At 37.0% G+C, this 16,215-nt stretch overlaps 1 protein-coding gene across 1 annotated transcript; it reads right to left on the reverse strand.

Annotated features, from left to right (window-relative positions):
• Positions 1 to 716: 716 nt before the first annotated feature.
• LOC104230204 (transcription factor MYB25-like) lies at positions 717 to 7,749 on the reverse strand. Its single transcript, XM_009782946.2, has 2 exons — positions 7,003 to 7,749; positions 717 to 1,816 (listed from the first exon to the last, which is right to left on the reverse strand). Exons 1-2 carry the CDS (start codon positions 7,340 to 7,342, stop codon positions 951 to 953), a joined length of 1,206 nt encoding a protein of 401 aa, XP_009781248.1. The 5' UTR covers positions 7,343 to 7,749; the 3' UTR covers positions 717 to 950.
• Between the last annotated feature and the right edge of the window lie 8,466 nt (positions 7,750 to 16,215).

Genomic DNA, 16,215 nt, shown 5'->3' on the forward strand with positions numbered 1-16,215 from the left:
ATGATTTAACAGATTACATACGAATTATGGTCTCTATCTATCTATCTATCTATCTATCTATCTATCTATTTATTATAAAAGTGGACGATATAAAGTAAAACATTAAAGAGAAAAAATGCATCATGCATATAAAATTGAGTAACATTTCTGCCTTTTAATCAAATACACGTTCTAAATATTTATCCACAATATATATATAAAATATTATCAGATATAAATTTTCTCGTGACCATCATCATTAAACATCAAATTATTGAAGCACCGATGAAGGATATTTCACAATTGCATGTCAAGTTCAATAAATATAATTTTAGAGAATCTGACTAGATTGTATTATAATATTATCATAAATTTCTTGTCAAGTATATCTTACTAATTAATCTCTCAAGAAAGAAGGCACACAAATAGCTTGTAATTGGAGGCAAAGCCTGGAATCCCAATAAGGCATATGAGGTAGGTAGAAAAAGATCTATTCATTCATTAAGATAACTTAATCGGATCAACATTCATCATTTTTAAAATATTTATTTTTTATGTCTATTAAATTAACTCTGATATATTCTTTAATGGAGTAACATTTATGTAATTTTTAAAGTTGTGTATTCAAAGTAAAGGGTAAAACCAACAACTTATTTTCTTATATATATTTTTGTTAATTGACGTGCTAAACACCTGCAACGCACTACTAAAGTTAGTAATAAATAAAAGTGCGCTGATGGCTCAAAAACCTGACTCTTTGTCAGCGACAATTCTAACAAAAATAATGTATCATGAGCGTTTCCTAGCCAGCCATACATTAACTTCACAAAATCCAAAAATTCTTGGTCGGACATTCTCCAGCAAAAAGATGATTCTCTTTTTCACCGCTTAAGACGACTTCTTCTATTTTCTATTTACTTAAAAACAAAAACAAAAAAAGAAAAGAAAAGGAAAATGGCATCAAAATGGCTTCAGCTCAAGCTTTCAACTTCAGTTGGCAACGTAAAGTTTGACATTGGCATTGGAGTTGAAGTAGAACTACCTTGATAATCTCTTTGGCTAGTGGTTCGGCCAGATAATCTACCAGCATTCTCGACTCCACTTTTGATCCAAGCAATGTTGTTTAAATCTGTGGCTATGGCAGTTAACTCATGGCTAGAGACGGCGGGAAGCTCCTCATATTCAACAAACTCGGGCCCCAATAATGAACTACCAGAGAAACTCATGCTGGGAGCTGAACAACAACCATGGCCGCATCTCAAAGGTATTACGGGATCATCAGATACACCTTCAAGAAATTTACAGATGCCAAAGGGAGGTGAGGAGACCTGGAGTAGAGGCCCCTGCATGGGCACTGTTCTTGATGATGCAAAGGGAGCAGAAGAAAGGTTAAACACATCAAAGGCACCAATTTTTGCAATTGGGCGAGAAACAGATGGATTCTTTTCCATAATAGTGGAATGACATCTTCCAGAAACAAGATGTGGAATTTTTTCAGGAGCAGCAGACATTTCATTCGTAGGAGATCTGTCTTCAAACTGGCTGGGTTGGCATTGCATGAGGATTACTTCCCCTGCCTCTTGGGCTTTAGAATGATCATGATCTTCAAATGACTTGGTTTCTTCAGATGACACCTTAACTCTGTCAATGCTGCTATTATCTAACCTCTCACAATGTACTGGTTTAACCTTTCTAAGCCCAGCAAACCGGCGCCTCAATGTAGAGTTCCAGTGGTTCTTAATTGCATTGTCTGTTCTACCAGGGAGCAACTTTGCAATTGAGGCCCATCTATTTCCATGCACAGCATGGGCACTAATTATAATGTTGTCTTCTTCCTCTGCAGCATATTAAGGTTTTATCAGATTTGGGGAAGAATATGGTCATAAGAGAGAAGCACATGGAGAAGATTCTCAATGGAATAGAGAAACTAATAAGAACTAATTTCCAAAGAAACATTAGGACATCAAGATCTTAATCAGCCAAAAGGATACAGAAGAAAGAATAGTCTTCTATACATGGCCCACCACCTTTAAGGATATGTACTTGCCTAGGCGGGACAAAAAATTGTGATGTACAGCAGAGAAAGACACATCAGCAGATAAGTTTATGAATTCTAAATTCTTCTGGCATTATGAGGTCATCATCTTCTACTTCCCAAACAAAAGAGAGACCGGGAAAAAAAAAGCAGAAGCTGCAAATGTGAAATATCCAGAAACAGCTCTAGTTAAAAGGTTATCCATCAAGACTCGAAGGCCGTGATGAGGGAAATACAAGAAATGCCTCAAGGCATGATGAGGGTAATTTAATATAGTTATTTATTACAACATTGCTCAAATATCAAGCTAAGTTGTCAACTTAGCGGGGTTTTTGCCCCTCGACACGAGACATTTACATGTAAAAAAAATGATCTTTAAGATTTGATTAACTTGGGGAAGATACTTTTCACTTTTTTTGACAAATCAGGAAAAGTCTAGAGCTTCCAGTAACGTATTCCTACCTCCAAAAGCCAGGTAGGAAGAGAAGTACAATTCTCTACTTGTTTGGCTGAGTAAACTTGGAACGAACAGAAAATCCTTCCTATTTGAGCTAAGATAGTGCTTAACAACAACAACAACAACAACAACAACGACCCAGTATAATCCCACAAGTGGGGTCTGGGGAGGGTAATATGTACGCAGACCTTACCCCTACCCCGAAGGGTAGAGAGGCTGTTTCCAGGAGACCCTCGGCTCAAAAAAGCAATAGGAGATGATATATTAGTACCATAAAAATGCGTAATAAAAATAACAACAATATATAAGAGATACGAAATATGAAATACAGGATACGAAATACGAAATACGAAATAGATGGCTGGTATAGTACAACTAGAAGGTAAAGCCCTGCATCAATAGACGACCACTGACATTCCTAGTCTAACTCCTAACTAGATAGTCTCTCTCACTTGTGCTGTAGAAATATTCACACTCTCCCCTAACCTACAACCTTAATGCTCGACCTCCATAATTCCCTATCAAGGGCCATGTCCTCAGTAATCCTAAGTCGCGCCATGTCCTGTCTGATCACCTCTCCCCAATACTTCTTAGGTCTCCCTCTACCTCTCCGCGTGCCCACTACAGCCAGTCGCTCACACCTCCTCACCGGTGCATCAGTGCTCCTCCTCTGAATGTGCCCAAACCATCTGAGTCTTACTTCCCGCATCTTGTCCTCCATGGGGGCCACACCCACCTTCTCTCGAATATCTGCATTCCTAATCTTATCCATCCTTGTATGCCCGCACATCCACCTCAACATCCTCATCTCTGCTACTTTCATCTTCTGGGTGTGTGAGTTCTTTACCGGCCAACATTCAGTTCCATACAACATGGCAGGCCTAACCACTGCTCTATAAAACTTACCTTTTAGTAACGGTGACACTTTCTTGTCACACAAGACTCCCGACGCTAACCTCCACTTCATCCACCCCACCCCTATACGGTGTGTGACATCCTCGTCAATCTCCCCGATCCCCTGAATAACCGATCCGAGGTACTTGAAACTACCTTTCTTGGGAATGACTTGAGAGTCAAGCCTCACTTCAACTCCCGCTTCCGTCGGCTTAACAAAATGTGTATTTTATAAGTTGCTTCTCTTGCAAATTTGACCATGAATTAAATGTTTACTTCAGGGTTCAGTCAAGAGGTCTATCCAATCAATGCAATGGTTTCTTAATCCTAGATTGTCCTACAGAAAACCTAATAGCTGGTGCTATTTTGACAGTCAACACACCAATAGGATTTCTTTTAGACATATGAGGTGCGTCTCCTCACAGTTTTGTCAAATCAATATATTATCAAGCTTGTTATGTACTACAGGAGACATACTAGCTTCATATGCTCGATATTCCAATTTCCCATTCCATTAGGTGCTGCAAGCAGATAAACCAAAGAGAACATCTTTGACAACAACTGCAAATTCAAAATGCAAGTTACAGGAGCAGCTCTATTGTATATAAAATAAAAAAATTTAACACTGCTCTACCATGATCTCCTCTCTTTTCTTTTCTTCTACACTCTCCATCTTCCTCTTTCTTTCTTTAATCCAAATGATCTACAAAGATTTCCTTCATACCTCAATCAGGAAAGGTACACTCGGGAATCAAGCATCACATTCTGACTTGCTACTTTTTGACCAAGCATTCAAACAAATTTTCTCCAACTCTGACTCAAATCAGAAGAGATTTCACCTCAAATTAGAATCACATAACTATATCAATTTAAGATTTTTCCACAACTCAAAGGAAGGAATTTCTTTCTCTCAAGTATACTGGAGCTTCTTGTGAAACTAAATGCTAAATAGTGAAAGCTCATCAATTAGATTAAGGATACCTCTTATCGAGCAGACACTACAATAGTGATACAAAATACAGGTTAATGTCAGTTGGTCTATTAGTAATGCCATTGAACCATTCTAAAGGTAAAGCATTGACAATCAAACTCAACCAGAGATTTGAACAGCAAGCAAATGTAATCATTCTCTCATAGCACAGACTGGTTATATGTTAGGCAAACAAAGTTATTCTTTGATGCAGGGGATGGCTAATATGTTAAGCAAGGATGGCCATCCTGCCAAACAACAAACTAGATAGGTACAGTGCATTGTTTAGCGCACTGCCAGGGGCAATTTGTCTTGTAAATGCTGCACGCACACTTAGTTTGAGACTAAGGATGTAACACTTGTGACTGTTAGTGTGCCATATATAACTGACCGCAAATATCAGCAAGTGTAATTTTATTAACAACCCAAAGGCTCCAACTCTGATTCAAATCCGACGAGATTTCACCTCAAATTAGAATCACAAAACTATATCAATTTAAGATCTTTCCACAACTCAAAGGATGGAATTATTTCCTCTCAAGTATACTGGAACTTCTTGTGAAACTAAATGCTAAATAGTGAAAGCTCATCAATTAGATTAAAGATACCTCGTATCGAGCAGACACTACAACTGTGATACAAAATACAGATTAATGTCAGTTGGTCTATTAGAAATGACATTGAACCATTCTAAAGGTAAGCTTTGACAATCAAACTCAACCAGAGATTTGAACAGCAAGCAAATGTAGTCATTCTTTCATAGCACAGACTGGTTTATATGTTAGGCAAACATAGTCATTTTTTGACACATCGACCGGTTCATATGTTAAGCAAGCATGGCCATTCTTCCAAACAACAAACTAGATAGGTACAGTGCATTGTTTAGCGCACTGCCAGGGGCAATTTGTCTTGTAAATGCTGCACGCGCACTTAGTTTGAGACTAAGGATGTAACACTTGTGACTGTTAGTGTGCCATATATAACTGACCGCAAATATCAGCAAGTGTAATTTTATTAACAACCCAAAGGCTCCAACTCTGATTCAAATCCGACGAGATTTCACCTCAAATTAGAATCACAAAACTATATCAATTTAAGATCTTTCCACAACTCAAAGGATGGAATTATTTCCTCTCAAGTATACTGGAACTTCTTGTGAAACTAAATGCTAAATAGTGAAAGCTCATCAATTAGATTAAAGATACCTCGTATCGAGCAGACACTACAACTGTGATACAAAATACAGATTAATGTCAGTTGGTCTATTAGAAATGACATTGAACCATTCTAAAGGTAAGCTTTGACAATCAAACTCAACCAGAGATTTGAACAGCAAGCAAATGTAGTCATTCTTTCATAGCACAGACTGGTTTATATGTTAGGCAAACATAGTCATTTTTTGACACATCGACCGGTTCATATGTTAAGCAAGCATGGCCATTCTGCCAAACAACAAACTCGATAGGTACAGAGCATTGTTTGGCGCACTGCCAGGGGCAAATTGTCTTGTAAAGCTGCACATGCACTTAGTTTGAGACTAAGGATGTAACACTTGTGACGGTCAGTGTGTCATATATAACTGACCACAAATATCAGCAAGTGTAATTTTATTAACAGCCCAAAGGCTCCAACGCCCCCCCCCCCCAAACCCAAATACACCATCATAGTTTTGTTCTTTTTTATTTTTTTGGTGAACAATATAACAATAAGTTTTTGCTTCATTCTCCGTGGCCAAAAAGAGCAACTAAACACTTAAACTACTTCAAGATTTTAGAAATCTTGATATCATTCTTTAACCTGTCACCTTATGTCTGATTTTGTCAGCATTGACTTCCATTAGCCTAGTTTACTCAATGGGACTTTTTTTTTTTTTTGAATAAGTGAATTAATGAGGTATGTTAATCAATTCCCAGCTTTTCTCAATCCTCCCAGGTTATAAGAGGTTTCTTACTCAAGAGCAGTAAATTTAATAAGAAAATGAAGATGAATAAACCCAGTAAAACAACAACGGAAACATGGCAAATAGCCACAGATAGAGCATTCTTGACTTGGTCCCCTTTTGCACCGCCGGAAGATTTTCTATTTGCCAACTGCAATAAATCCATCTACATTAGCCTTGCAAATGCCCCTTGATATGTTAGAAAAACCAACATTTAGTACACATTACCATGAGTCATTGCACATAAAGGTGCAGCAAATCAACTCAAGTTAATACTTTAACATTTCATGTACGGAACACATTTATCTAATAATGAGCAACTTGCTTCAACGATACTATATTCAACAGACATTGCCCAAAGAGATTCCCAAGAAACGCATAGATAGTAAACTAGACGACAAGGAACTGAAGATGAGTCAAAACAAATATTCAGAAACATATAAAGAAATAACTGAAACCACTGACCAAAATCAACATTAGGAAGGTTATTTCCGCCTTAAACCCCGTTCCCACAAACCCTACTAAAACTGTAAAAAACAGACCGAATTAAAACCTATTAAAACTAATGAAAAACTTTAAAATATTAAACGTAAATGAGACATAATCACCAAAAGGGCTCCAGATAAAAGAGAAACAGATAATTCAATATTTAAGCTAAAATTACCAATTTCATTAAGTGTTTAACACATTGTAAAAAGAGAGGAGCATCCGAAAGCGCAATGCTTTACCAGTAAAAGGCTTGCGCTTAACAGCAGGGTCGAGCTGATTACACCAGCGAAGTCGGCACGACTTTCCAGAACGCCCTGGAATTCCTCGGGCGATCAAGCTCCAGTTCCTCGCCCCGAATTTGCTAACCAGTTCACTCAATACCGCGTCTTCCTCCTGCGACCATGGTCCCTTCACTTTTCCTCCACCACCACCACCACCACCGCCGTTCCCGTCTCCACCGCCATCTGGCAACGTGACGTCACTATCATCTAAGGCCTTGAAAGCGACGGCCGATGGCTCGCCGTCATTGACGGCGGCGTCACACAGTTTAAAATTGCTCTGCTCCGCCTCATCCTCCATCGCTCTCGTTTCAGTTTTTTTCTCTCTCTAATCTTTTCGGTTTGTTAAAACTTAAAAGTGATCTGTTTTTCTCTCTAACTATAGACTATAGATATATAAGGGAAGCGCGCTTTGTGTATAGCTGTATATGAAACCGAACCTACCTGCCCCAACTGCAAAATATTACGCTGTTTCTTGCTCTCTTCATCGACAGTTTCGTAAGGCGGTTTACTCAAATGACTAGTTTGCTCTCTTTCTCATGTATAGACTTCGACGTTGTTCTCGTACTTGGGGTTGTTTCAGAGGTAAAAGAGTAATTTCAGAGGTAAAAGAGTAATTTCAGAGGTAAAAGAGTAATTTCAGCGGTGTGCCTTTTGTCTCCCGGTGTAACCACCACCTTAGTGTTTGAAATTCTTGGACTTTAGTTTGAAAGATGGGAAGAAAGCTTTCGGTTCCACCCCTTCTATTTTACCCACAATTGCGATCAAACCCTTTCAAGCCCTAAAGTAAAGTTCCAATATTTCATTTTTTTTTTCTTTTTTCCTTCAATTTTTTTCTCCTTTCATTTTTTATTTGATTTTATTTTTCATGTTTTATGACATTTCCCTTTCTTTTTGTTTTTTTGGTCAACAAAGAAGCAAACTTCTATTAACTAGCGAAAAACAGTATCATGGTGCTCTATTTGCACCTCATTACACAAAGTCTAAATTTAAACTAGCGACTGTTTTTTTAAGAGCAGTATCTGCTGCAGAATCTGGCATACAAAATGTCATGCCCCAAACCTGAAAAAGCGTTGTCGGCATTCGGTGCCATACTCGGTCCGAGCGTACCACTCTGTAACTGTGAACTCTGGAGGGGTAACCCTCAACTTAGGCCGACGAGGACATATTCTGAATCGTCTGAAAATAATATTTCTCTTATCTGTGGGGTAAACATACCCAAAAGCTGATATATATAACTGTGCAGGCCGATGAAGCCGCCATAAATATCTACATATATACAAAATATACAGAACTCGTCTACAAGCCTCTAGAGATGATTGTATCATGGTCGGAACAGAGCCTCGACCTACCCATCAAACCTGTATAAAAAAATAGACTCCAAGGTCTAGACCTGGTAACTCTGAGAGAGTGGAGCTTACCAACCAAGCTGATGTTTGACTCTGTCTGCTGGGAAGGTCTATCCAACTGTCTATCACGACTTGTAGGCATGAAATGCAGCGTCCCCAGCAAAAGGGACGTCAGTACGAAATAATATACCGAGTATGTAAGGCAACATAATAACTGAAAGCTGAAACTGAACTGATAATATAATAACTGAAAGTAACTGGGAGTTAAAGATAATCTGAAGATATGCTTACCTGCTAATACTGACTCAACTCTCTCAATATAGTAAGTAAAATAGTTGTCCAGCCTTATAAGGCTCGGTGTGTGTAACTGCTATGCCGTAGTAGGCTAGTTCATAGGCGCTCGGCCATACTAGGCTCTGTATCTCGGCCATTCTGGGCTCGCTCATAGATTCTCGGCCACAGTATGTTCGGTATATAACTTACCATCTGATTAGAGGTTGCCTAATAGGGGCCTGCCCACCGATTATAGCTCGATGGTGGTGTAAACACTGTAATATTGCCTAATAAGGGTCTGCCCCACCGATTATAGCTCGATGGTGGTGAAAATACTATAATATATATATTATTGCGCCCCCTTTTTCCTCGCGGAGTCCGGGTTTCGACATTCATTTGGGAACAACTCATTTCCTTTTGGGAATTGGGTATTTGAATTTGAAGAGTCGCCACCTAACGGATTTAAGGTGCGTTAGGGCACCTAGAGCAAATAACTCATGAAATTGGTTTGCATTACCAGAGACTTGGGTAAGGGCTCGAAATAACCTTGAGGGGAAGGTGTTAGGCACCCCTCGAGGTCCACAACGGTGGGTCCCGGCCAAACTCATTTTTTTTTGTGAATTACTCATGTAACAGATAGGCAGTCTAAGCACACATATAAGATAAATGTGGATTTAACAGATAAGCAATCTAAACACACATATGCAAGTAAGATGAGGGAAGTCCTAGGTTTGTTAACCTATAGGATCACATCTGTACAATACCCGGTAAACCTTCCTCAACTAGAGGGGTTACACGTGGCATTAGCGCACATGTCATCATATCCTTTTACTTCTCAATTATCCTCCCCTTAGTAGTTATATAAGCACTTTTAATTGAATGAACTCTATGCGTGCATTACCCATCCCTTTCTTGTGACCTTGGAGGTATTTAGGACATCTAATTTAGGCAGTTCTAGACTTTCCTAAGGTACTTAAAGGAGAAAAATCTAGGCGACAATCAAAATAATTAGGACTGTCAAGTAAAGAACAATTAACGGGCTCACGTTTACCTCCACAAATAAACAGACAATTAGCACGTCTCAAATAACAGATTTTAGATATTTCATAAAGGTTCTAGAACATGATATCTAGGTGAGCATGACAAGCAGAGAATATGTAGCATTGTGTTAAGGCGAAGCGATAGAGACCTAATCAGTTTGCCTACTGATTTTTTAGAACCTGTTGAATCTGGGCAGTCACAAATAAGCAAAGCATAGTTTCACAATTTTTATTAGTCATTGATTACCTATAGGGTGGCCTAGGCGTGGCTATGTAATACCCTATAAATATGTTGTTTAAATGCAATCAGAATTCTGGGAATCAGTCTAAAACAATTTGAATTTATTAAGTCCTATAGGCATGCTGGTCTAGGTGCTGAATATTACATTACAGAACTGGTTTATACATACTCATCTCCATGACATCTAAGTGTTGGGATTATTTTTAAACATTTTTTTATAGACGAGATAGTTATTGATTTAGGCGATGTAGACATGGTTTAAAGTGAACACAAATACAGTCCTAAGGCAGGATCTCTAATGCACAGAAAGAATGAACGTTTTTATTAGGCAGCATTATAGCAGTAACTTAATAATAGGATTCCTACATGATCATGATTATGCAGAAACAGAATTTGTAACAAATGAGGTAGTGAGCCTATAACATGTTGTCTAGTGTGCCAAGTAATCCTAAAAGCATGGTTTCTAATGCAGGTAAATATAGTATAAACCTAAAGCATGATTTCTAATACAAGTAAACATAATATAGACCTAGAGGCATGATCTCTACCTGGTTTTCCCACAAAAATCACATAAGAATCCCTCACTTTTACTAATTTCCCCAATATATGTTTACAAAGATTATTATTACAGACCATAGAATAAATGAATTATAGAATAAACCAAGCTATGCTATAGAAAGCCTGAATATAGGCCCAAAGGATAAACTTGGCAAACCAGGCCTTCAACCAGACTCAAATGCCATAATCTCATAGTGCACCCAATGGTATCCGGTGTGTCAAAGTTCCTAAGGGCCTCAGGGACCCCGGACAATGCTCACACCAGAAAACTTTCAAAGTAACCCTTTGTGAACAAGTTTGGAAAGCCAACTCTAGTGTGTCAAAGTTCAGAGGAGTCTCATGGACTCCTAAGCAATGCTCACACTAGAGGGGAAGGACCCTAGGTGTTCTAAGAACAGGAGTTTAAAACAGGAGATAGTTTTTAAGAAAATAGTTTTAGATTCTCAAGAAGTAAGGAGCAAATAGGGGAATTCAATCATTGTAACTCAAACAAAGGTCCCAACAGTCAAATAGTATACTGAAACAGGGTAACTTAGAGTTTCAAATTAGTTTACTAGATGGTACTAGGTGAGTAAACACTAATCAAAGGCATGGTATGCTGGGATCACTCAGACAATCAAATTCAAAGGGATAGTAGGGATGAGGAGCCATATTGTGAGAGGTGAACATTTTAAGAGCATGCTAGTGGAGAAGTAGACATAGGTCCAGTTTAGACATAAGAAAGTATACAAATTTGCTAAAAGCAGAAGCACATAGGTCTGGCTAAAACAGGAGTAAACAGGTTGAAAACAAGACACATAGGTTCAATCAAATAGAAGTAGGCATGCTATTGCAGTAAACATATAGGTAGACATACTATTGCAGTAGACACATCAGTTTGATTAATCAGAAAGGAGGCATGTTAATTATAAGGAAACATATTGACTAGCAGGAAGCGTATAGTCTAATTGAATGGCTGTACACATGCTGATTAGGAACAATAAACATGAAGCACATAGGTTTAATTAAAGATAGGCAGGCTGATATAGAGATCCTACTGGTTTAATAACAAGAAAGTTAATATGCCGATAACAAGGCACATAGTTGAATTAGAATAATAGTAGACATGCTGAGTAGGAAAACATACAGGTTCAGAAGAAGGCATACTGATTGTAAGAGAAGCACATAGGTTTAATTGAATGGCTATAGTGAGAGCATACCAGTTAAGGAAGCAGAAGTAGAAGCAGAAGGTAAAGTAGGTAGGATTCAATAGTCTAGTCTTGGCTTTCAACTGACTAGACAAGCAATGAACACAAGTAGCAGAGAGAGATGAGAGCAAAGTTTGTGTGTGAGTGTGTTTGTGAAATGTTGTTCGTGTTTGAAAAATCAGAATGAGAGGGTACATATAACACTTAGTGTGATAAAACAAATAAGGTAAAGAAGAAATCATAGTCTGTAAAACAATCAAATAAAATCAATCAGCCAATTAGAGGATCAATTCATGTGGAAAATCCGGAAGAGACCCCGTAAATTGGGAGAGTCAATTAACAGTACAAAACTAGGGCTCAAATAAGGCAAGTAATCAATATCATACCATATAGGGAGTCAGTCAAATCCCCAAACCATACTGATAATTAATTAAGACAAGTATAATTAATCAAGGTCACAAACAAATAAAAATCCCAGAAAATATTAATTTTAATAGGAAAATTATTCGAATCCCTAATAGAAATCAATCAGTAAAAATCCCAACGAATACTGATTTTAACAGGAAAGAATTATTCAAAACTTAAAATAGAATCAGTTAATATAACTGGTTCACAGAAATAAACACAATAATGAAAAAAATAAAGAAATCAGTGTCACAAACAGGAACATCTACGGTTTAAACATATACACAAAAATTAATCAAACATGTAAAGAAACCATTAGTTTAACACTGAAAGGTTTAGAAAAATCTTTGAAAAAAGTCTGGCAGGAACCCTAATTTCAGAGAGAGTAAACGAAGTTGAAACAATTAATTAAGTCTAAAGATTTTAAAGGAAAATACCCAATAATACTAGAATTACCTTAGATCTATAAAGATCTGGGAAGATTCGAACAGTAGTGAAACTAGGGTTTTCAGAAGATAGTAGAGATGAAGAAAATCAGTCGAAAACCCATGGATTTGTACTAGAAACAAGAGGAAATCCATACTTACAAACGAAAGTATCCCGAAACAGGCTAGTAAACAACTTTCAAACCGGAACAAGTTGGATTACTATGAGATCTTCTCAAGGACTCAAGAAATCAAGCAGTTAGAGAATATAAGAGACCGGTGGTGGTCGGAGAATGCACAGAAACATCATGGAAAGGAGGCCTCCGCCGGTAACAACGATTAGGGTTAGGGGTGAGTTGAGAGAGAGTTGGAGAGGTTAGGGAATGAGGGCGGCAAAAATGAAAGAATGAAGGGGTTTAGGGGGCCATTTGGGATTAATATGGTAAGTTTAATTGTGGACCGTTGAACTAAAAGATCAACTGCCATGATTAAACGAGGTTATTGGGTCGGGTAGGTTTAATTGGGTTAGGGTTGTTTTAAATTGGTCCTGGGTTTAATAAGTTGGATTGGGCGGGGGGAGGAGGGGGGGGGTTCCGATTTTGGGTGTAAATTAGGGGCTGTTATTTAAATACTCATTTTACTAATTAAAATAATTTTAAAAATATCTAATAAAATGATAAAAAATGATTTTCAAGCATGAGGGTGGTTTAAAATAATTATTCAATATTATATAAATATAAAAAATTATTTTCTATATAGATAATGTAGTTATGCATATGTAGGGGCTATTTTTGCAAAATATGCAATTATAGTCTTAAAAATGCACATGTAATTATAAAAAAATACTATTAAAATATTTGAACACTCATATAACCATAAATTATAAATTTAAATGATTAAATCATCATAGAATATATGAGGGATAATTTTGAATATTTATGTAATTAAAAAATGCAGAAATAAATGGATTCAGGGCCTTGAAAATTTGTAAAACAAATTGTAAAAATACTTGTGCATGCTTGTAAATGCATGTACAATATTTTGAAAGTGTGTGTGTACATTTTAAAATGTATGAGGGAAAAATTGGATATATATATATATACTGGAATAAGACAATATTTAATTGAATATAAAGTCTCGATAAAGGAGAATATGATAACTTATGAGACTAGGATAATGTACATAAATTCAGGAATTCTCTTTATGTCTCAATATCAAACACATGTAGTTACGAGATCATGCCAAAATGAAGAAAAAGTTTAACCTTAACATACCTTAACCCCCCTTGAGTCCGTAATACCTTTCAAGCAACTCTTGAAACAACTCAACCTAAATAATAGCATAATGAGATTCAAAATCAGTATTGAGTAAAGGCAAAGTCTGATTCTTAAGCTATTAGCTCGTTGACGTAAATTTGGCAGCATCCCCCCATAACAAGGGCCTCCTCCAATACCATATACCAATAACAACAACCAGAGAAATCCAAAAATATATAAATATCAATAACAGGACACCATATAACAACAACAAGTCACAACTACTTCACGACAAGCGGCAAACACCGATTGGAATCCGTATAACCCATTTCACCCCTTATAGACTTATTACTTTAACTTAACAGTATTACTAACATGATAATTAAGTCATTCATCAATGATTCCAGCCTTAAACCATATATTTATAATAAAGGAAATAATCCACAACTCCAACTATCCTTAATTAGCAATTTTATTCACTAGTTCATGTCTAGTCCATCCATTTGGCTTTATCAACTTCAAGATAACCTTAAGCACATGAAAGAACACAATACACATACCTCTTAAAGTAGTTTCAAGTCAAAATCCAAGTTATATTTAGCTTACAACAACCCTCAATGGCAGTACAATACCATAGAAGTGACTTAAGCTAATCGTCATTTCCAATCTAAAGTTTCATATGTTTCTTTCACCAATTCACTTGATAAACATATAGATATACATAACAACAAAAACCATATCATAATCAAGTTATTTTTCCCATTTTCCAGCCATAAAAACATATATATATATATATATATATATCCTTAAAACAACCCAACAAAAGATACCAACATCTCTTCCCCTTTCAAGTGCTATCCTATAATCGTTCACTCCAACACCAAAACCAACATGTAATTAAACTTAAACACAATCAAAAGGATGTTAAACATACATTAGGCAGTATATAAAATTCAAACCATAAGCTTAACTTAGCTCGCCATCATCCTTATTCACAACACAACACTATAAATGGGTTATTCTTTACCTTTGGCTAACTGTGATATTGGATTATGGTGTATTTATTTTGAAATTTGCTTTTACCCTTGGGGTAACTATTTGAGAGTGTTTGGAGAGTGTGAGGATAGATGGAGGTCGAAAAATGAGCAAACCTCATCCCAAAAATGAGATAAAAACAAGTGAAGGTCGGCCACCGATGAAAACATGAATATCTCTCTCTACTATGACGTTGCATCGATGAACGGTTTAATGTGTTAGAAACTTGAATGTAGATATTCAATTAGGTAGGTGCATCTTCCCTTAATTCTAAGTATATCGAGAGAAACGCTCAGCTACATTTGACCAAATTTTCAGCATATTTATGAATGTAACTTTTGATGACCTTTGCAAACTTTTGTTCCACAACTTGCTTGACTCCAAAACATAACACACGACTATGATACGAATAAAATAACTCACAGCATAACCTCCTTATCATATTAATCACCATAGTCTCAACCCAAAAGTACATGTTATAACATTCCCAACTAGTCACCTTTTGACAAAACTTATTCTCTTCAATTATTAAGCTTCTAAGACTTCCAACCCTCTTGGTACTTGGCATTCGTGATCTTAAATATTTGTAACCTCCACGGTAATATGATTAACTTACTTTATAAACTTTTTAAATATGATCTCATTTCTGATCTTACATCAATTGGCGTACGACGTACTCTTACATACGAAAACATGGGGCATAACACAAAAAATAGGTATTTTCAGTGCAGGTGTGTTATGAGACGTTTGGTGGTAACAAGGCCGTCTTGTTCTTTCTGCAGTTGAGCTAACAAAAAAAGGGGCGGTTGAACATAATTCTTAGTGGCAATGCCTAGTGGAAATGTTGTCCCCATGTTTAGTGAGCCCATCTACGACAAAATTTTGCTCCCTGTATGTCTATGCTATGAGCAACCTACCTAGACGCTTGATCAAGTACCTACATTCATGGAGGATAAATGAGTAGCGAAGATTATGGTTTAAGATCATGTATATTACCTCAGTTGCATCCACATTTATTTCCCGTGGTGTTAGATTATGATAGAGGGAAATTTGGAGTCCTTCAAGTAAATCAGACAGCTCCATGTAGGTGTCATTTCCTGTTGGACATGTACCTGTAAAACCTAATATCCATTTTCCCCTTGAATCCCTAAAGACTCCGCTTAGACCATTCGGTGAGAAATGTTTACTGTGGAAATGGTAATAACAATTAAATTTGATTATGAGATTCTAAAAATACGTGATCTATTTTTATGCTAGTTGTTAAGCAGTTGATGCAATGTGTGAAGTTTAGAAACGAGATAAGAATAAGGAGCAAAGTGATAACCAAACTGATAGGCTAATTATCGGGGCCTCGATCTTGTCGATTCGGGGCTTTGAGGTCGATTCTGGAGCTCCGTTGGGAGCT

This window comes from Nicotiana sylvestris, chromosome 3 (assembly GCF_000393655.2).
Source record: "Nicotiana sylvestris chromosome 3, ASM39365v2, whole genome shotgun sequence".
Lineage (NCBI taxonomy): Eukaryota > Viridiplantae > Streptophyta > Magnoliopsida > Solanales > Solanaceae > Nicotiana > Nicotiana sylvestris.